Source organism: Sphaerodactylus townsendi, linkage group LG04, assembly GCF_021028975.2.
Source record: "Sphaerodactylus townsendi isolate TG3544 linkage group LG04, MPM_Stown_v2.3, whole genome shotgun sequence".
NCBI classification, from domain to species: Eukaryota; Metazoa; Chordata; class Lepidosauria; order Squamata; family Sphaerodactylidae; genus Sphaerodactylus; species Sphaerodactylus townsendi.
In genome coordinates, this window is record NC_059428.1 from 78,311,530 (window position 1) to 78,334,021 (window position 22,492).

General features: G+C 40.6%; 1 protein-coding gene across 6 annotated transcripts in view; it reads right to left on the bottom strand.

Moving 5' to 3' along the window:
- IL1RAPL1 (interleukin 1 receptor accessory protein like 1) overlaps positions 1 to 22,492 on the bottom strand; it is a 949,422-nt gene that overhangs the window by 339,441 nt on the left and 587,489 nt on the right. For all 6 annotated transcript variants that reach the window (XM_048494984.1, XM_048494983.1, XM_048494987.1 and 3 more), the window contains one exon: positions 14,899 to 15,052. In XM_048494984.1, coding sequence (XP_048350941.1) covers positions 14,899 to 15,052 — 154 coding nt within the window. The remainder of the gene's footprint in view (positions 1 to 14,898; positions 15,053 to 22,492) is intronic.

The window sequence follows — 22,492 nt, forward strand, 5'->3', positions numbered from 1 at the left end:
TGAAGTTGGAAACTTAAATTTAAAATTCAAATATTAATGGAACATTGACCTCATTAGGAGGGGAGAAGTTGCATTAGATAACATATGATCTGAATGTGACATCAAAGCATGCTATTTCACAGGATATCAGATCCCCACTGAGCTTACTGTCCACACCAGGGGTCCCCAAGGTTTTTGAGCCTGTAATCTTCAGTGGCTAATCAGAAGCCATGTTGGGCAAGAGCACCAAATATTTTTAAAAACCCTCTGGGGACATCAATAAAAGGGCTAGCTGTCCATTTTGAATGCTCTGGACTTGCAAATGCGTGGATTTTGAATTGGGACCAAGGAAGAAAAAGCTATTTTTCAGCAAATCTACTGCTTAGCTTTAGATCACCAACCAGTTTGTATTTTCAGTGACTGAAGTTTAGAAGTAGTTAGGCAGACTGCATATTATCTATTTTATCTTGACATGAATTTTGACTGTAGCAGCATTTTTTTCACTGCTGACGAGAGCCTACAGTGTAGCAGAGACAACTGTCTGCCTCCTCCAGGGTCCTTGTCAGCAACAATTCAGTCATGGACACAGATTGTGACAAAAAGGGTAGGGCAAGACCTTGTTTAATTCCAGTCTCTTGCCTCTTGGGCATCCTGGAGAAGGGATGTGGCTGTTCATTTTATGCATATTCAGGTTCCATCAATTCACCCCCAGACTTCCAAATTGCTTATGTACTGATTGTCTGATTTATAATTAAAGCTGAGAATGGTAACAACAAAATGTTGAAGGATAATATGCAATTTATCAAAACTCATGCTGCAACATATTTATAGCTATGCAAAGCTTGTAAATATTTGCATTTTCCATCTATTAAGAATTCACCTTGTATTTTTTCACCCCTAAATCAACACATAAATTCCATGACCTTATTTAAACATGGCAGTGAACTGTGTTTTGTGTGTACGTGTGTGTGTGTGTGTGGGGGGGGGGGGGTTGACAAAAAGGCAACTGATGTACAACTTTAGACTGAAATGTTAGAATACTACTCAGGTCCATGCAATGGAGATTTCTTCCAGGAAAGTGTTCTTAGGTTTTCACTGGAAATATCCTAAAAGAAGATCCATTTCAAACAAAGCCATTTGACATTTCAAGTGAAACTATTTGAATATTTTGTTTTTTTAAGAAGGATAAACTTATGTAGGGTGGTGAGAACCACAAAGGATTGCGAAGAGCTCCAAGCGGACCTTGATAAATTAGGTGAGTGGGCTAAGAAATGGCAAATGCAGTTCAATGTAGCAAAATGCAAAGTGATGCAAATAGGGGCAAAAAATCCAAACTTCACATACACGCTACAAGGGTCAGTGCTATCAGTCACAGACCAGGAAAGGGATTTGAGCGTCTTAGTTGATAGTTCCATGGGAATGTCAAAGCTCAATGCATGGCAGCTGTGAAAAAGGCAAACTCTATGCTGGGGATAATTAGGAAAGGAGTTGATAATAAAACTGCAAGGATTGTCATGCTCTTATATAAAGCAGTGGTGCGACCGCACTTGGAGTACTGTGTTCGGTTCTGGTCACCACATCTCAAAAAGGATATTGAAGAGATAGAAAAAGTGCAGAGAAGGGCAACGAGGATGATTGAGGGATAGGAGCACCTTCCTTATGAGGAGAGGCTGCAGCATTTGGGACTCTTTAGTTTGGAGAGGGGACGTCTGAGGGGGGATATGTTTCAAGTCTATAAAATTATGCATGGGATAGAAAATGTTGACAGACATAAAATTTTCTATCTTTCTCACAATACTAGAACCAGGGGGCATTCATTGAAAATGCTGGGGGGAAGAATTAGGACTAATAAAAGGAAACCTTCACACAATGTGTGATTGGTGTTTGGAATATGCTGCCACAGGAGGTGGTGATGGCCACTAACCTGGATAGCTTTAAAAAGGGCTTGGACAGATTTATGGAGGAGAAGTCGATGTCTATGGCTACCAATCTTGATCCTCCTTGATCTCAGATTGCAAATGCCTTAGCAGACCAGGTGCTCAGGAGCAGCAGCAGCAGAAGGCCATTGCTTTCATATCCTGCATGTGAGCTCCCAAAGGCACCTGGTGGGCCACTGCGAGTAGCAGAATGCTGGACTAGATGGACTCTGGTCTGATCCAGCAGGCTAGTTCTTATGTTTTTATGTTCTTATGTTTATTTTGTCTTTACATACACCTATCACTAAAATTTCCTTATGAAATTAAAATGCTGGTAATAGGGATTGTGTTCCTTGATTCTCCTTTCATAAAGTAAAAACACAAGGATTGTCAAACTATGTAACATCATTGAGCTATGTAGCCAGCACTCTGTACTATCCAGGTGATGTTTTTAAGAAGAAGAATTGGATTTATACCCCCACTTTCTCTCCTGTAAACTCCTTTCCCTTCCCCCTTCTCAACAAACACCCTGTGAGGTAGGTGGGGCTGAGAGAACTCAGAAGAACTGTAACTAGACAAGGTCATCCAGCTGGTGTGTGTTGGAGTGCACAGGCTAATTTGATTTCCCCAGATAAACCTCCACAGCACAAGGGGCAGTGGGAAATCAAACCTGGTTCCTCCAGATTAGAGTACACCTGCTTTTAACCACTACGCCACTGTTGCTCCTTAAGAACAACAGTAAATGATTTGGTAATCACCTGTCAACAGCATGGAAATTTCATAGAGGTCTTTGCGAGACGTAAGTGTTCACCTGGTCAACTGATGCTAACCACCAGTTATTTTGACATGAGGATGAATCTCTCTATCTGTTTTTTATGTCAACAAAAACAGAATGTGGGTACAGTGTGGAGCTGGGTCCAGACAGTGTTCCAAAGTACAAATTATAGAGCAGTAATTTATGCTGTTCATGAGTCTCTACAAGCTCACTGAGTGGAAAACTACTGAGAAATTTGTAGAACAAATTGTAGAAATTTGCAGAACTACTGATAAATTTGTAGAACAATAATTGTATTAATGTTATCAAGGGATCAATCAATTTGGTTATTTGTTTTGAATCAGGGACTTGGGAGGCACATGCAATTTTTATTCAGGGATCCATGGTGCTCTTGGGTGCCTTAAGGTGCCAAAAGACTCTTATAATTTTGGCTTTGATACACTCAGATCTGGCCCTCATTATGTATTTTTCAGACTGTACGAGCTGTTCTTATATGGCATGTTCGTGTACAATTTTTTCTCTGCTGCAATTTTTGAGTATTGCCATGCATCCATAATTTTTCAGGGTCCAATTTTTAACTGGTGTGTTTTTTCTTATGTCTGGTGTTATCAGTACAAATGAGTATAGGTGACATGCCTTGTCAATCAAACAAGTTGTTAATATAGAGTTCTATAGATAAGAAATAGTAAAGGACAAGGAACAGGATTATTAAAACTAGATTTTACTTAACTCATGAGTAAGTTATGTACTTAACTTACATTGCACAAAATGCAATAGGATATAGTGCAAAAGACTTCGCAACCAAAGTACCTAGTTGGAATACTGAATACAATACAAATGAGACACAAATTACCTGTTTATAGGCCCCATTTAATGAAATAAGACATTTGTCTCTCCCAAAAAGTGTTCAACTGAAACAGAAAAAACCTTTAAAACATTTCTACAAACCAATAACAAAAAAAGCAATTTCCCTACAATATAAATATGCTTAATAAGGAAGAACAATTGAGAGATTAGAAAAGTTGATTGTGTCCTCTATGAAGAGAAGAGACATTAGCTGAGTCCCCAAAAGATGATTTTTAATGGTAGCACAAGATTTCTGGTTTTGTCACAACAAGCTAACCTGGCTACCCCTCTAGAATCTTTCTATACTACTATCAACCTTCACAACTGTTTATTTAGTTTGTGCCAAGATTTTACTAAGGCTTAGCCCAAAAGTTTATTTTTAGCACAAACTAAGATCTAGAAGAAAAAAATATTCTGGGATATGCACAGAATACCCGAAAAATGGCAGTCTCCTTTTTTCTTACATATTTTAATAATTCAGTAGCATACTTTATTTTATTTGAAACATTTTATGCCACCTTTCCATCTCATAAAGATTTACAGAACAGTGACTATAAAAAAAATTAAATAATTGCACAATTAAAAATAGATTTTAAGATTATAAGACAAATATTAAAAATGCATAAACAAACTGGGGTCATGCCAGACAAAACCAAAAAAGTCTTCACTTGCAGATAAAAGACATTGCTAGAGGGAGACACGTAAATCTCCCAAGGATGAAAGTTCCAAAGTTTTGGTGCCATAACTGAGAAGGCCCTTTCTCCATTGCCTACCTAGTTTCAGATGGCAGAGGCAACCAAAGCAGAGTTGGGGGGGGGGGGAGATATATTAGTTTATATGGGAGAAGGTAGTCTTTAAGGGATAATGTTCTCTGCATTGCAAAGGTGGTTTTAGAGCCAAAAAATCTCCTATTTTTAGTTGTTTGGAAGAGGGAGGGGAGCCCGCTTCTTCAAAAACACGATGTAGTTTCCTTGGGGCCATCAACAATGGTATATCTCCAAACAAATTGGCTTTTTAAGGGAGGAAAAAACTAAACAGCTTGATATTCTAACCGAGGAAGTGCTCCAATTGCCTTGGAAGGTCAACATTTTACCTATTATGAACATAAAATTCCTCCCCAATAGCACAAGATCAAACAAGCCTGTTAATACTTTTTTCTTTTTCCTTGTTTCCTCTCTCAAAAGAGACACAATACTAAGAGATTTAGCTCTCTCCATGGTTCCTTGTAATAAAACACAGAGAAGAAAAGTAATATCAGAAAGTCAATCAGCAAACTTTCGTCCCGGTCACCATCTTGTCCCTCTAACGCTTATCTCTTAGCAGTTCCTGCCCGAGTTAAGTGTGAACTGACAGCAGGTATCTGTTTTATTTGTCTTTTGTCATCTTGTTTTTGTTTCAGAAATTGTTACATTTCCATTTGTGTTAGAATGTAAGTACAACACTTAATTTGAATAATCATAATATTATCATCATAATATTATCATCATAATATTTCATAATATTATAATCATAATAATCATAATATTTCATATGTGTTTTTAGATTTCATGTATTTGCATACTTATGTTATATATTCCTTTTAAGATAGCAGAACCAAACTATATGATAAGCAACAGTGCAAAAAGTAGATACTAACTTTAAATAGGAACATGCTACATGTTTTATTAGAATTTTTTATCCTGTTACTCTTTTAGGAACATTCTCCACTCTGCCTAAACCAATTATATCAAGTTTTCTACAAAGGGGAGGGGAAATAGTAGCTGATTCTGGAAGGACATTGCTCTTGAGTTTAATATACTCTAGGGAAACATAAAACTCAAGTGAAATCTTCTTATTCTGCTGCTGTAATAGAACCCATTAACATCAAATATAATTTAACTACAGTTATGAAGGTTAGTTAATAAGCATTCTGGGTACTGCAAGAATAGATTTACTTAAAAAAATCTTACTCAACAAACAGATTATTAGTCAAAAAATATTTCACATTCTGCAAGACTTGACTGTTCAATAAACATTTTCAGCAATTTACCAACCTTGTCCCACTTACAGAATGAATCCATAAATCTAAGTCAGACCACCACCATCAGCTCACCAGTACAAGTACATATGAAAAAAATCTGCACAAGAAGGCCATGTACAAATAGAGCAGAATATTATATAAACCAGAGGGAACTCCCAAGTTTTCAGAAAAAACCGAATAGGAAAAATAGAAGAAGCATTAAAACCCCACAAGTAGCAGAAAAAGTAAAGGGTGCATCACCTAACATCATACTAAATTGTTGCAGGTATTAAATAAAAACATATACATTACTAAAAACAGTGCTGGTAAATAACCATAATCTGAGTTATGTGCAATTGAGGAAATATATACCTACAGCAGTTTCACGACCCAGAAGAAAGGAACATCTCTAAAATGTTTTGACATTTCATAAGTATTTCAAATATATACTGGTTCAGAACTCACTATATAATTATTTATCACATTGGCAGTGTAAGGGGCGCCATTTGTGCAGACCCATGCCCACCCTGTCTTTTAAAACACTGGCAAAAAAAGGTTTTGGAACCTTTTTTAAAATCATTAATTAATCCTGGTTGAGAGGACTCTTCCTGGATCTTTGAAAGAGGTAATGAGATCTCTGCTCAAACACCCCCCTCCCTTCATTGGCTGGGGATGAGGTGACCAATTGCAAGGCAGTTTCCAGTTTACATTACTCTATTTTATTCCACTTTATTCAGGTTTAACAGTCCATAGGTTTTACACTAAGACAATTGTCCTGTTTTCCTTGCAGGGCCCCCAGCTGGGTCCCTGTTGCTGTCCCTCCATTACTTACCTGGGAGTTGATACCGCGTCCCAAGTGCAACTTGCTGTCATTGGCATTGCCGCTGCTGTCTATCCCACCCACTTGGGCAGGATAGACAGCAGCTGCGACAACAATGACAGCAAGTTGCACTTGGGACGTGGCGTGCGTGCCTCCTTCCCTGCCCCCTCCTTCCTTCATTCCTCTGGCGTCCTTTCCCCTCCTTCCCTCATCTGGTGCCTGCTGTCATTTGCCCGGCTGGAGGCGCCCTCCGTAAGTGCAGTCGCCCCAGCAACTTACTCTGTCTGTCAGCTTGCACGGCTGGCTTGCAGGCTGAAGTTGGGGCTTGGGGAGGCTGGGGGCGGGGCATGGGGAGGTGGGACCACACCCCCATGGCTCCTTTGGGTTAAAGGTTAAAGATTGCCAACCCCGGTCTAAACAAGAAGAGAAAATTAATAACAGTGCAGCAACTTCTTCTTATGGCCACCCCAGAGACCATTACTCGATAATATTAATAATCAAAATTAACCAAACCAGACTATAGTTCAGGCAAAGGTCCAGGGCTGAAATTCAATATCCAGGACAGGGTCTGCATTCTCCCACAAAGGTCTAACTGTGGAGTTAATGAAAGGCATACCAGGGGAAAAAGGCATGCAGGGGCAACACCTGATCCAGCTGCACCTTGCTGCCCCCCATCCCCCACTCCCACTTAGCTGGTGCTGCTCTGGTGGAGTCCTGGTGGGTGCTCTGATGGCAGCAGACCCGGTGGCTGTCCTGGGCAGCTTGGCACGACCAGGCCTGGCAGGGCCAGACTGAGGAACACCCAGCAGAAACCCAGCTGCTCTTTCAGTCAACGGAGCCCCACCCCTGAGTCACAAGCTGCTGAGCCGCAGCCGCAGTTTGGCTCCTGTTCGAGAGCTGTCCTACGGCCATGGCTCACCACTCAGGCAGGTGCCTGAGGCTGGTTCCTGCCTCCCTGGCCTACCTGCTGATAGGATGGCCGGCTCTCAGGCAGGAGTCAGCCTGCAGCTGTGGCTCCGCAGTGGGCGGCTCAAGCGGGCACCGCAGCCGGCCTCCCTTTAAGCAGGTTTGTTCATTTGTTTGTTTGTTTTGCAACCTGCAGCACATGAAGAATTGTGGGAGGGAAACTAATGCACAAGATAGCATGATTGGCTAATCATGTCAGCTCTCCCAATCCCTCCTTTGGTCAGACTGGCTGGGAGACTCACCTCTATTTGCTCCTCCTTTCTGTTTCACAGGGAACAAATGATTGAGAATAAGCTTCCCCACCCAATTCCTGGTTTATCAACTTTGATACGTGGCTGCAAATTAGGAGGTAAGAGTGATAGATGGTAGAGATCCAACCATTTAAGAATATTTAGCTTGGCATGTTCTATGCTAAAAAATGACAGACTTTGCTACCTCATTATTTCCACATGCAAATAGTCAAGTTTTTTTTAATTGCCTCTGATATAAGTAATTTTGCCTCCACTACCCAGTAACATTGACTTCAATAGGCTGCTTTTTGGGTTTTTGTTTGTTTGTTTTGCAATGCCAGCAGCTCAGACAGAGCCTTACGACACAGAACACTACCTAAGTTCGATCCTACAGAAGGTGGTTTCAGGTAACTGGTTCAAGGTTGACTCAGCCATCCATCCCTCTGAGATTGGTAAAATGAGTGGCCAGTTTGCTGTGGAGGGGGAAAGTTCAGTGTGGACAATTGGGAAAGGGAATGGCAAAGTGCCCCATAAACATAGTCTGCCTTGTTGTGATATGATGCCACCCCAGGGTGAGTAATGACCTTGTGCTTGCAAAAGGGACTGCCTTTAGCTTTGCCTAATAGAACAATCAACAGATTTTTATTGAATGAGGAAAAATAGGAGGAAAGAGCTACAGGAAGCAAAAGCAACAATTTAGGACAGTCTTGTTTAAAGGAAAGTACCTTGAAGTCGGCTTGAAGCTACAAGAAACAAAAGCACCAATTGCAGACAGTTTAATTTAAAGGAATGTAGTTGGCTTGAATTTTCTATTTTTTTAAGCAACTTTTTGCTGTAAGCAGACTTTGCTGACACAGTTTACATACAACATAATCTATTAGAAAAGTGCAAAGTGGTAAGGATCAGGTGTTATACAGCATTAAAAGTGAGTAAAACAGATATATTGTGGTTGACTACAATAAAGTGAAATTGCCAAACTTTTTTTAACATCGTAATTTAGGCTGGAAAATTATACTTCTTGAACATTACATGAGTGAACTCTAAAAGAATGAAAAATCTTCATCTCCAATTTTAATCTATTTCACTCATTTCTGGGATGATACATATTCAGGAGTGAGAGAGCTAAGAAGATTACAACTGTTAAGAATACTCATCAGATAAATAGAATAATAACTAGTCATTTGGTTGTGAAGTGCATATCCTTTCAATCTGATGCTTTTGCTTTCCCTCCATGTTACCAATGCCTCATACAAGATGATTTTTCCACACCAGAGAATTTTGTAATGACCAGAGTTAGACTGCCAGAAAATGAAAGTATCCCTCAGCATAGATACAGCAGGCCCACAACCCACTTTGCTTTCCCTGAGGTGAGAAAGTACAATTACTCACTCACCCACTCACATGCACAAACATTCCTCACATAGTAAGAACTTGGGAAGAAAACACCCAGTCCCAACCCTCTACTCTTCAGTTGCAGAAACCAGATAAGGGCAGACTGGTACAGAGAGGTGTGAATTACAAACAATTCTTAAGGCTGCTTAAGCACTCTGTAGAAAGAAATATGGTAAAACCCTGGCTAAGACATTAGAGGATTGTGACACTGGGTTAAAAACATTTCCTACTGAACAAACAAAAGCAGGCAGGAAACACTATACTTCTCCCTCCCAAACCTTACTTTCATTTTTGCCACTTGCACCTGCCATTTTGTGTGCTACAGCAGATTCTCTGAGAAGATTCCCCATAGAGGTTTCCTTTGCTTGCAGTTCATTCGCATGCTATTTCACTGTAAAAAGTAGATGCATAAAAAAAAATTCGCCTAGTGATCTTGTGCACGTCATTTTTCCTTTTCTTTTTGTTTTGAGGGATATGTTTGCAAAGCTGTGACATACAATTACACAAGCTGCAACATGTGCATATTTGTGTCACCATAGCTTCGCAGACATACTCCTGAAAAAAAGAAAAATGACACATGTGCGGGATTGCTAGGCAAAACAAACTGCATTTATCTACTTTTTACAGTGAAATCATGTGTTCCTGAGCTGCAAGCAGAAGAAACCTTCTTAGGAAACCTTCACAAAATGGCAGAGGCAGAGGTGTATCGGAAGGAAATGGTGTCCAGAGACAACTCCTGCTTTGAGTGCTCCCTACCCCCTGTGCTTGGAGCAGGACTTGGGGACATGGCTCAGGGGCGTGACCCCCGCCCCTGACCCACACCCTCTAGCCCCCATGCTGGTTGGCTTTTGAAACCTGGAGATTTTGAAAGCACAGAGGCAGGGGTGGTGCTCAGAGGGATGGGCTACCCCTCGACCTCCATGCATACCAGGGGGCGGGACTCAGGGGTGGGGCCCTGCCCCTGGCCTTCATGCAGGCTGGCTTTTGAAAGCCAGAGCTTTTGACAACCAACTTTTAAAAGCACGGAGGCCAGGAGCAGGGCTTGGGATGGGGCCACACTCCTGAGTCCTACCCCAGGCCACAGTGCAGGCCAGGGGGTAAGGCCACATCTCTAAGACCCTGTCCCACAGCCTCTGTGCTTTCATAAGCTGGCTTTCAAAAGCTCCAACTTTCAAAAGCCCGGCTGCAGGGAGGTAGGGTGTGGGGCTTGGTGGCATGGAGCTGGGGCACACACCATTTGGTAACCTGACACTCCCCCACATGACTGAAAGGCATGCGCTCGGGGACATGGGTGGTACGCCCCTAGGGTGGTACACCCCTGGGCGGAGGCATGGAGAATCTCTGCAGCAGCACACAAAATGGTGGGTGCAACTGTGAAACTGACCATAGCTCTGTGAAGCAGGTGGGGGAAAAGATCCATTTTGGCTGGCAATGGTTTTGGCTGATAGTTTTTGGCAGGCTGTATGTGAACTAAAATAGCCAAAACTGATCTGTAGGACATTTTATTTCTGTTGTGCAGAAATCACCTGTGTCCTCAAAGAAGAGAAGACAGATTTAAACACACACACATATATAGTGGTGCAAATAAACAGGAGATGGTTAACAAACCAATTAAAAATATTCAAGGAGGGCTGGCATACATTTTGACCCCAAAGAAGCTTCTTTTTATGCTTCAAGTGTTAGCAAATGAACTTCTGGTGGAACCCTAGTCCAGGACTGCTACATTGGTTCTAAAGCTACCCCAAATAAGTCCAGAGAAGTGACATACACATTTTCAAAATAAATAAAAATAATAAGTAAGAAACACAGTCTTAGAAGTGCTACTGACAAAAGCCACATTTCATTTCATTGAATAAAAATAGGTAGCCAAAGCAGTGGTGTAGCACACAGGAAACGGGGGGGGCATCTTGCACCGGGTATGCGCTGGTGTGGGGGTGTGGCAGGGACACTCCAGGGCATGGCGGGGGAATGGCAGGGGCACAGGGCACACAGATGCTCCAGGCGCAGTTCCTCGTCGCTATGGCTGTGAGCCAAAGAACTACCAGACTGGGCTCCTCATGAATGGAGGGCATGCAGGAGGACCAGGAGTTTATCCAGGTGTGATGCAGAAAGGGAAATCCCAAACAGAGCTATTGCTGCCTGGGTTGAAAACTGAGAGAATAATAATCAGACTTCAAGGTGGCACAAGACAGGCAGAGAAAAAGCATACTCGATTCAGGAAAGAAGATGCTAGATAGGTTAGACCAAAGGTAACACTGTTAGCCAGATATAAAAATATTAACCAAGGTCTGGGGAAATCATTGAGGTGTTGCCAAGGGAAGGAGAAGGCCATGTTGACACTTGGTTCTGCAGTCATGAGTATCTCATCAAATCAAAACCAGCATGAAAACCATATTGTTTACAGATCATCAAATTCAGGGTGACCTAACAATTGTATATTGTTCCTGCATATTGATGTTACTTTTTACAATGTTAGGATAATGTTTGTAATTTATTATGTCCAACCTGTGCTCACCATATGTAATTAGAAAGGCTACACATTTTCCCCCAGTTAGGAACAGTATTTAATAATTGTGTATGCCATTGTCGTAGAAAAGAGAGATTTATTTTCACTGGCGTGCGATTTACAGCTTTTCTGCTTCCTTTATGAAAGTGTGTAAACTTCTGTGACATTTAATGCAACACATTTAGGCAACATAATGTGTAATAAATGGAAAGTGATCTTTTAAAGCTCTTACAAGTTAAATACAACTGTATCTAGCTGAAGTCATATTGTTACAAGTCATCACACTTTATCTTTCCCATTTACAGTTATGACTACTGTTTCTTTAGTGAGAAAGCAATATTCCTTGGCCCTAATAGTGTAATTTATTATCAGCCAAGAAGATTTCAAGGCAATCTGAATTTTATTATGCTTTCAATATATTTACATTAAAGATGCCTTGATAGAACACTGCTGCGAACGAGTAGCTGCATATTATAATCAGGAGGAGTGGATACCATTTTTCCTTCATTTAAGATACATTAATGTACCATGCAGCATATTGAGTTTTATTCAAATGTGTGTGTAAAGTGCTGGAAAGTTGCAAGAGACTTTCAAAGCAAGTCAGAAGCAGAAGTTCATTCCACACAGCTGAAATAAGATGTCCTGAGGACTAAAAAAAATTGTCCTGGGAAGGCACCCTGTACAGCCATTTTTTCCAAGACATCCTTAGGACACCTTATTTCTACTCAAGACATCTTTTTTTAAACAAATGCTTCAAAGTTACCTTTTCCCCCTAAGCCAAAGGATGTGCTAAAGGATCAGTGAGCCCCACTTAGCTGACAGTGTATGTAAATGATGTCTCATACGTACCTACATAATATAAATCCAATAACTGTAAACAGCTGGAAAGTATAGAAGCTTATAAACCTAGGTTTAATGGTTTCTTCTAAAATTAAGTACCAAGCAAGATGTTTGATATTTACAGGAATCAATCAGTACAAATTGCTAGAAGTCAATTAGAACTGTACTTCTCACAGACTAAACAATAAAGGAAAAGCCTTATAAACATCAAAGAAGCTGCAATTATTGTATGAGCCTGGCTTCTTATAAAGGATTCCTGATTCAGTCTAGAAGAACCTTGTTTTACCCATTATGTGCATTATATAAATGTGGTTCAATTAATACAATCTGGAATTCAGTGTAAAGAGACCTAATCATAGATGTTGCACTGCCAGTTGCCAGCAGGGTGGAGGACAAAGAGCTGGAAAAGATCACAAAATACAAATCGAAGTCAAACAATTGTGGCGAAAAAGAACAACAGTAATCCCAATAGTAGTCAGTGCTCCAGGAGGAATCCCAAAAAACCTTGAAAAGACCTAAACTTGGACAGAACATCACTTCTAGCAGCAGAAAGCAGCACTTCTAGGAACTGCACACATTCTACGCAAATACCTCTAATATCCTAGGTCCTTGGGAAGGACTTGATATTCAGAGATGAATTCCAGACACTTGTGCTGTGTTGTTATGTGGATGATGATGATGATGATGACAGTAAGCTATTAATATTAATATCACTGTGATTGAGGACAAGAAAGTGACCATCATCGACATAGCAGTACCCGGTGACAGTAGGGTCATTTAAAAAGAACACAAGGTCACTAGATACCACGATCTGAAAATCGCACTTCAGCTACTATGACACAGACCAGCTGAGGTCGCCCCAGTGATAATTGCCGCTCTGGGCGCCATCCCAAAAACACTAGGGCAGCACTTGAAACATCTTCAAATCGACAAAATTAACATCTCTCAGATTCAGAAGGCAGCCCTACTGGGATACGCACGAATGCTACGTCGATACATTACAACTTCCTAGGCCCCTGGGTGAAGCTTGAATTGTAATGAAAGGCCAACAACCAGCTAAAGATCTGGCAGCTGTGAAATATACCATAATAGTAATAATAATAATATTTTCTCTACTGTCATTAAAAAAAATTGGGGATGGGTTACTGAAGTGGACCTGGACTAGAAAACAAAATTCCTGAGAACAGGATTGCTCTAGTGACTCAAGTTCAGTTTTTCTGCTTTCAGCCTATGCCTGCTAATTTGGGCCTGTTGCCAAAAATGCCAGAAAACTCTCCAGGAATTTAAAATAATTCATTTTAGCCTGCTTGAATAATTCCAAGTGCTCCCCTGCAGAAAAAAAATCACTTGATAAGTTTTACAATTCAATGAAAGAACATTAAGAGACTTTGGATTTCTAGAGCAAGTTTTTCCCCCTGATTTGTTTGCTTAAACATAGGAGAATTCTGTTCCCTTGTTCCTAAAGGATCTCTCTCTCTCTCTCTCTCTCTCTCTCTCTCTCTCTGCTATGCTGCAAGAAAGTAATGATGGACAGTAAATCCCACTGAATTAGGTTCACTTATATTCTGCTTGCACACCCCTTTTCTTTCTCTTCATATCCCTTTTCTAAATGCTATGTAAATGCAAGGGGAGGGCATAAATAATCTTTATCAGATTGTGGAAGCTCTCATAAGCTCTGTCAGAAGGGAAAAAATCGAGAAATGGGTGGGATCTGCTTTACCAGAGAAAAGAATTAATACATTTTTATTTGCTCCTCCTACTTTATCTCTCCTTTTTTCTAGCTTATCCCAGCCTGAAAATGCAGAGTCTACAGAGCTATTGCTTGCCACAATTTCCTACAACATAACAGAAAAGACAAACAGTTTATCCTGACAAAGTACTTTCAATAAAATAAGATGTAGAAGTCTATTTGGCATTACTGTTTTTGGAATTGAAACTTATGTTGCAATAGAGCTATTGAAAGAGAAATGTTGAAAAGCTATAAGTAAGCAAGCATTCTATGAAAATTGCTTTTCTGTTACATGTCATATCAAGTTTAAGTTTCTTTACTGGATGAAAAAAACATAGATCTGATATAAATTTACCACTGGAAAGCAAGAAGTACATACCCCAAACTTCATTTAAATGGGGTTATCAGTGACTACAGGAACAGTGTCAGTGCACCAAAGATTACCAAGCTGGGGTGGTCTGACAGCATCAGATTTAAAATATTTCACACATAAACTGTAAACTATTCCCAATTTCTTCAATGCTCAATTTTTTCAATAGGAAGCAAAAGTTTGAAATGCACAAAACCCTTCAATAAAGCCACTTACAGATGGTTGTAGTCATATTACTTCACCTCTCACACACAAACACATTGATCCTAATTCATCATTTAATTCGCATTGAAGACAGTAAGCTAACTGCAGGTCTTGAAAATCGATTAAACTCTGAATGGGATTCAGAATGCTGTATAATCACTGTGTGAAACCAAGCAATTATTTTGGTACATCCAGCAATGAGAATCCCACTCACAAACAGCAAAAATATTTGACCCTGACTATAAATATTACAAAAAAAGAATATAATACCCATTTTAGCTTTTTTTTTTGCTATGTCAAAAAGAATATAGGGAACCTGTCATTACCTGTAACTGTTAATTCTGTAGTTCTTCTGACAACAAACAATCCATACTTCAATTCACAAGTATAATTTCCAATATCATCTTCTCTGACCTCCCGCATAACAAGAGTGTCCTTTTTGAACAGAATACTTGGTCTCCAGGTTCTTACTTGGCATTCCTGTGTAAAGACAATTACATGTCAGTATCTAAATCACTGTGATTAAATCTGACACTTAGCAATTTAATCCAGGACATTATTTACTTTAGTCATTTTACTCAATATTTCAGTTAAAACTTCAAGGTGCTAACTCAAAAGAAAAAAGAAAGAAAGAAAGAAAGAAAGAAAGAAAGAAAGAAAAAAGAAAGAAGAAAGAAAGAAAGAAAGAAAGAAAGAAAGAAAGAAAGAAAGAAAGAAAGAAAGAAAGAAAGAAAACTTTAAGCAATAGTGCCAATTTATAAACCCATAGCAGCCACAAGCACAGGGATTAAAGCAAAAGGCAGAGGCGTATCTATGCAATCTGGAGCCTGGGGACAAAACCTGAGTTTGGCAACCCCCTATAAGCAGCCACCCTCCCCCACCATGGCCAAACAATGATTTTTTGCACCAGCTCACAAAACACCTCCCACTCTGAGAAACAGCTCCAAGCTAGTGCAAGTGGGTATTAAGCATGTAAATCTCTCACAAATAACCCCCAGCAAAACATTTACCAAACAAATGTCAGCATCATCTCTCACAAATCACCCACCTCCACCCCCAGCAAAACATACATGGCTCTCTCCCCATCAACTCTGTTTCCTAATTTTGTCCTTACACCAACCCTATGAGGTAGGTTGTTAGCCTGAGAAACAGCTCCAAGCCAGTGCAAGTGGATATTAGGCATATAAATCTCTCACAAATCACCCCCAGCAAAACATTTACCAAACAAATGTCAGCATCAGCTCTCACAAAACACCTCCAGTGGAATCCACCCCCAAACAGCATCACTTTCAATGTTTACACTGGGGACCTCACATTCCCCCTTTAAGTCAGTGGTTCTCAACCTGTGGGTCGGGACCACTTTGGGGTTCGAACGACCCTTTCACAGGGGTCGCCTAAGACTCTCTGCATCAGTGTTCTCCATCTGTAAAATGGATAAATGTAAGGGTTGGGGGTCACCACAACATGAGGAACTGTATTAAAGGGTCATGGCATTAGGAAGGTTGAGAACCACTGCTTTAAATCCATGCCAAAAGGGGTGGATTTAAAGGAGAATCTGGAGAAATTTGGAGGGTGCCTGCTGTCAGGGGTGCAATTGTTAAACTAACAGCACCATACTTTCAGGGTATCTTTAGGAGACTCTCCTGATGATACCACACAGATTTGGTGAAGTTTGGTTCACGGGATCCAAAGTTATGGACCCTCAAAGGTGTAGCCCCCATCTCCTATTAGCTCCCATTGGAAACAATGGGAGATGGGGCACCCATTTTGGGAGTCCATAACTTTGGATCCCCTGAACAAAACCTCACCAAACCTAGGTAACATCATCAGGAGAGTTTCCAAAAAAGTCCCTGAAATTTTGGTGCTGCTAGCCTAAAAACCGTGCCCCCTGCAGGCCAAAAACTGGAAAAAACACACAAAAATTAAAAAAACACAAATGAACCTGAAATTTTTGTGCCCCCCCCCACTAGGGGGTGCCCTACGTAAATATGCCACTGTCCCTAGGTAAATATGCCACTGGCAAAAGGCAATAATAAAATGGTAGGAACACCTAACATCAACACGACATGTTAATCATTAAAAAGTGAGAATGGAATAATCTTAAGGTTGATACCTAGAAGACAATATATTAGGTGCTGAGTGGGTGTCTCTGAGAAGAATAATCCACAATTAGGTTGCCCCACAGAAAAGTTTGCCCTGTTGGAAGATGGACAGAAGGAGTTTAATTCTGTTGATTCTCCTGAATCTGTCAGTGGCTTTTATACCATCAATCATGGCATCCTTCTGGATTTTTTTCTGGGCTGGAATTGGGAGTTACTGTTTTGCAGAGGTTCCTGTCACACATGGAGGGGAGGTTTCAGATGGTGATGCTGGGAGTCGACTGCTCAGTCCTTTGGCCTTTGGCCTGTGCCATCCTGCATGGCTCCATCTTGACCTCTATGTTCTTTAACATTTACTTGAAACCATCAGGTGATGAAATGCTCTGGGGTTACGAGCTGAGTTGTCACCAATATGCAGATAACACTAAGCTCTATCTAGTGCTTCTGTGTGATCCCATGGAGGCTGTAAAAATTCTGAACTGTTGCCTGGAAGCACTTCTGGAATGGATGCAGGTTGATAAACTGATGTTTAATCCCAACAAGACAGAAGTGCTACTGTTGAGTATAAGGTCTGAGTCAGGATTTAAAGTGTCACCCCATTGTGGATGAGGTTGTGCTCCCCTTGAAGGAACAGGTCCATAGTCCAAAGGTGCTGCAGTTGGATAAATAGGTGGCAGCTGAGACCAGAGATTGTGCTCTATGTGGGACTCCCCTTGAAAAGTGTTCAAAAATATCAATTGGTGCAGGATGATGCAGGCATGATGTTGAGTTGATCAAAAGTCTATATCACTATAGTCTCAGCCCATCTACACTGGCTTCCTATTTGTTTCCAGGAGCCATCCAAGATGCTAGTGTTGAGTTTTAAAACTATAGGTGGTTTGGGATCAACATACCTGAAGGACACCTCCCTCCCTCAAGCACTTTGGTCATCTTCCAGGGCTCTGCTTATAGTGTTCTTGCTTTCTGAGATTAGACAGCAGCAATGAAGAAAAGGGTTTTCTCAGTCATGCCACCAAAACTCTCCAGGGAGACACATTTGTGCTCTTCTGTTTATATTTTTCACCATTCTATTTAATTTGAACTTCCCTTAATGATTGTTTCTTTCTGCCCAGTGTTCTCATTTTTGGTTTATGTTTTGTATGCACCATTTTTGCTCTGGTTTTAATTAATGATACCTTTTTGTTAGTTTTAATGGTTTTTAAGATACAATTTTATTATATTGGATTCTATTTTGTTAGCCACTTTGACCTTTATAAGAACAAAATGGTAGGGTGTAAATTTTGTAAAGTAAAAGAAATATTATACAGTTCACAAAAGACATTTTGAAAATGAATTATCTTGAAGAGCATACCCATATCAAAACAATGTAATAATGAAACCTCAAGATTATTGTTGCATGGACCAGCACAGCCTGATTTCCAAATGAAGAAAAATTTAAAGACCAAATATACTTTGCCATTGAAGACACCCATTTCCCCAGTAAAAACAGCTGGATCTACAGGCTTTTCATGGTATCTGCAGAGGTGGGATGCAGCCTATTCGCACCTATTCGGTAGAACCGGTTACTAAAATTTTCTCAGTTCGGAGAACTGGTTATTAATGATTAACTCCACTAGGGACAAGGGTACAACAAATCTTGTCAAGTGGGGAAATGCAAAATGGCCCCCCGGGGCCCCCTGTGGCCCTCCTGCCCCCATGGCACCCCCCATGTGTGTATGAACTGTATGAAATAATACAATATATAGCAATTCTATTTTTTTTTGTTCATTGGTATAAAGGTTGGGAAAGTATTATAGGTAAAGATTTTTCATTTTCTTTTTTCCTCTTGAAATTTATATAGGAAAGAGAGGAGTTTAAACTACTCTTTTAGATTAAGGATTTTGGATCTCTGTTAGTTTTCTTTCAAGTGGAATAGATAGATTAGTTATAGGAATCTGAAAGGGAAGTAGAAAGTAGGGAGGGAGGGAAATATGGGAAGGAGGGAGGCAATATAGGATGTTTTAGTTGAGGGGTTGAGAGAGATAGACAATGTTTGTAATATATTAACAATTGTAAACAGTTTTTGGTTTCTCTCCTTATTTATGTTATTATTTAAAATCAATCAATATAATTATATAAAAAAGAAATAATACACTACCATATGGTATATTGCTTTTTTAATACTTTAAACAGTCATTATTTTAATCTAGAGGCAGGGCGAAGGGGAACTACAACTGGGGCGTGCACACCCTGCCTCCTTGCCACAGCCCTGCCCAGGAATGCCCCACCCCCGGAATGCCTGGCTACGCCCCCATCATGCCCTGCCCAGCCCCATTGGCGCTACGCCACTGTTTGAATCCCACCACCATCAGAACCTGTTACTAAAATTTTTGAATCCCACCACTGGGTATCTGTCATTGAACCCCATCTAAAATGGAGGGTAAATCTTTCTTATCAGTATTTTACTTTCTTATCAATATTACCATAGTCTTGTCAGAATCAATTTCACATTCAGCAGGGCCTTCCTCTAAAATACATCTTATAATGGCCAAATTTATAAAGAAGACGGCTTTCAATAAGGTAACCCAACCCAATCTTACAATTTCTACATTTATCACCTTCTAAACTTCCTGAATTATATTCCCTTCTGTCTCAATTAAAATACTACAGCTCAAAAACAGCAAGAGTTAAGCAAGAATGTGGTAGGCTATGTCTGTCCAAGCACCCTGTTGACATTCTCAGGTAACAAAATCTGCAATTTATTCATGCAGTGCTGCAATATAGTTCCTCAGTAACATCTAGCAATAGTTCTATAGCTAAAGGGGCATCCAAGTTGAGGCAAACATGAATCATATCATCTACACAGTGCTTAGCAAATAAATCACAGCAGTCCACTGAAGGTTCCATAAGGTTTCCCTGGGGCTCTACCTGATGCAGACAGTACACTATTCAGAACAGCGCTGTTAGACAGCACTACACGGATAAAATACTGTCAGAAAATAATTTCTTTTCACCACAGCCACAAAATAGGGCTTAAAACTAACTTCAGTTTTAGTTAACTGGGTGTGCAACTTCGCATTCAATATGTATCTTTTTATTAAACTTCTTTACTACATCAATTCACCACTTTATCATTCTGAACAATCACCACAGTGTTGAGATAGAGAAAGGGAAAGTCAATACATTTATCAAAAATACGTAAGTACAAAAAATCCTTAATTTCGGTTTGTTCAGTAACATTTCATTAGTCACTCCATGTTCTAATTTGATTTGTTCATCGTATATTTAGAGGACTCCTCAATTTTCCATAAATGAAGGCCTGGACATTCCAATTCAACTCATAACATTGTTAAACTTTGAAATTACTATATCACTAGGCTACATTCTATAAACCCTTCAGCCTGTGTCTGATTAGACAGCCTGTGTTTTTCTCCACGTGCATTCTACCCTTAGTTAGAGTTTTCATATATAAGAATTACTGTGGAACAAATTTTGTCCCACACATTTATGTCCTCCTTCCAAATATGTTTAAGGCAAGAATGTAAATTGTATGTTGTAATGGTAAGAATGTTAAACTAGGGCCTGGGGGACTCTGGACTAGTCAGCCTCAGTCTGACCTATCTCATCTTCTTGTGAGGACAAAGTTTTGAGAACCATGTATGTCATTGAAAAAACGCATGACAAAAACATATGAGTAGATATTTTCAAAGTAATCCTATTTATTTATTTATTTATTTATTTATTTATTTATTTATTTATTTATACCGCCCTATCCCCAAGGGGCTCCGGGCGGTGTACAACATGAATCAACACAATATATTCATTAAAAACTTATTAAAATTCCATTAAAACAGCAGTTAATACGATAAAAGGCACCCGGTGGACCTATTTTTTAAGAATCCTTCCCAAAGAAAGGGGGGAACGGCTGGGCTCCTCCATAAAAGGGCTACCCAGATGTAGAAGGGAAAAAGGGGGGCACCACACTCAGTAGCTGGTCACTCCAAAGGCCTGGTGGAACAACTCAGTCTTGCAGGCCTGTGGAACTCACTAAGATCCTGCAGGGCCCAGACAGTTGGAGGAAGAGTGTTTCACCTGGCCGGGGCCAGGGTCGTAAAGGCCCTGGTCTGCGTGGAGGCCAGCCACATCATTGAGGGGCCAGGAACCACCAGCAAATTGGCCTCTGCTGAGTGCAGAGGCCGAGTAGGGACATAGGGGGTAATGCGGTCCTGAAGGTACGAGGGTCCCAGGCCACGTAAGGCCTTAAAGGTCAAAACCCACACCTTGAAGATGATTCGGAATTCCACAGGGAGCCAATGCAGCTGGCGCAACACAGGCTGAATGTGGTCTCAAAAGGCGCCCCCTGTGAGCAAACGTGCCGCTGCATGTTGGACCAGTTTCAGTTTCTGAATCAAACGCAAGGGAAGGCCCGCGTAGAGCCTTGTCAGTCTGATAGTAGGCCCCAGATAGTATGACAAACATGGAGAGGGTAGCTAGTGGGCTATGGAGAGTCATTCTATTAAACCCAAATGCAGATTAAGGGGCAAGTGTTTGAAAACACTTTAGCAGCTTTTTTTGATGACGTTGACCTAACTTGTGCTGATTATGTAACTCTGGGATTGCCTTAGAAAACATCTGGAGATATACTCAAATATACTTACCCATCATAAAGTTAACTTGTTTCATTATTATTATTGTTATTATTTATTAATTTACCTATACCACCCAATCCCCGAAGGGCTCTGAGTGGCGAACAATAAGGCCAAAAAGGCAACACACAATATACAATGATAAAATATAAACATCTAAAACATTAAAATTGTTTAAAACACAGTAGCAGCAACACAGAGAAATTAAAGGAGGCACCCGATCCCACGCTTGGGAGGGGACACTGGCAGCTCAGCCAAAGGATCTCTGTCTTTGATAGATTGAGGTTTAACCTGCTCTGCTTCAACCAGTCAGAAACCGCCTCCAAACAATGCTGTAGAGGCACAGGGGTAGAGGCCACTCCCCCCTCCATCAACAGAATGAGCTGAGTGTCATCAGCATATTGATGACAGATCAGCCCAAAGCTCCACACTGAGCAAGGAGTCGCATGTAGATGTTTAGGCTCATCCTTAGAAAAGAATATTAAGAATCCTTAAATAAGAATACTAAATCATTTTTCAATATTTAAAAAGTAAAAGCTGCTATAAAATTGGACATTAATGTCTTATAATGTCATGTCCTGAATTTTTTTTAGATTACCATAACTGTCTTTTAGGGGTCTAAAACATATAAAAAGTTGCATGAATTTGTGTGCACTTCAGTGCAATCCTATTGTTGAAGGCAGTGTTTAAGGGAGTGAATGGTCTTAGGGAGCTGACTGACCCTTACACTGACATATCTCTGAGTTCAAAGGGCTAGTTATGCAGGCATAGCGGAGCAGCACCACTGTGCTGCTCTCAGGCAATGGTGCTGCAGTACAGAGACTGCGTGCTGGCACAACCCAAGCACAGGGTTCTGTACCAGCACTGTGTGGGTGAATCACAATAAATTACCAGTTAGCATTCCACAATGCCATCCAGTCTGGGATTGTTCCTTGACAGAGGCACAAAATTGCCCCCCCCCAAAAAAAGATGGCACTACCCAAGCAGCCATAAAATGGCAAAAATGCCAGAATGACAAGAATGCCCCCCACTGCCATGCCCAAGCCCATGAGTTCCCAAGCAGTTCTGGATGCCAACTACAAACATGACTAATCATATCTTCCCCCCTGTGATGGTCAAGCCCCCTTTCTAGCATCCAATCATGTCCCCCTGAGCCCTACAAAACATCCAGCCAGGATGCCTCACAACTAATTGAG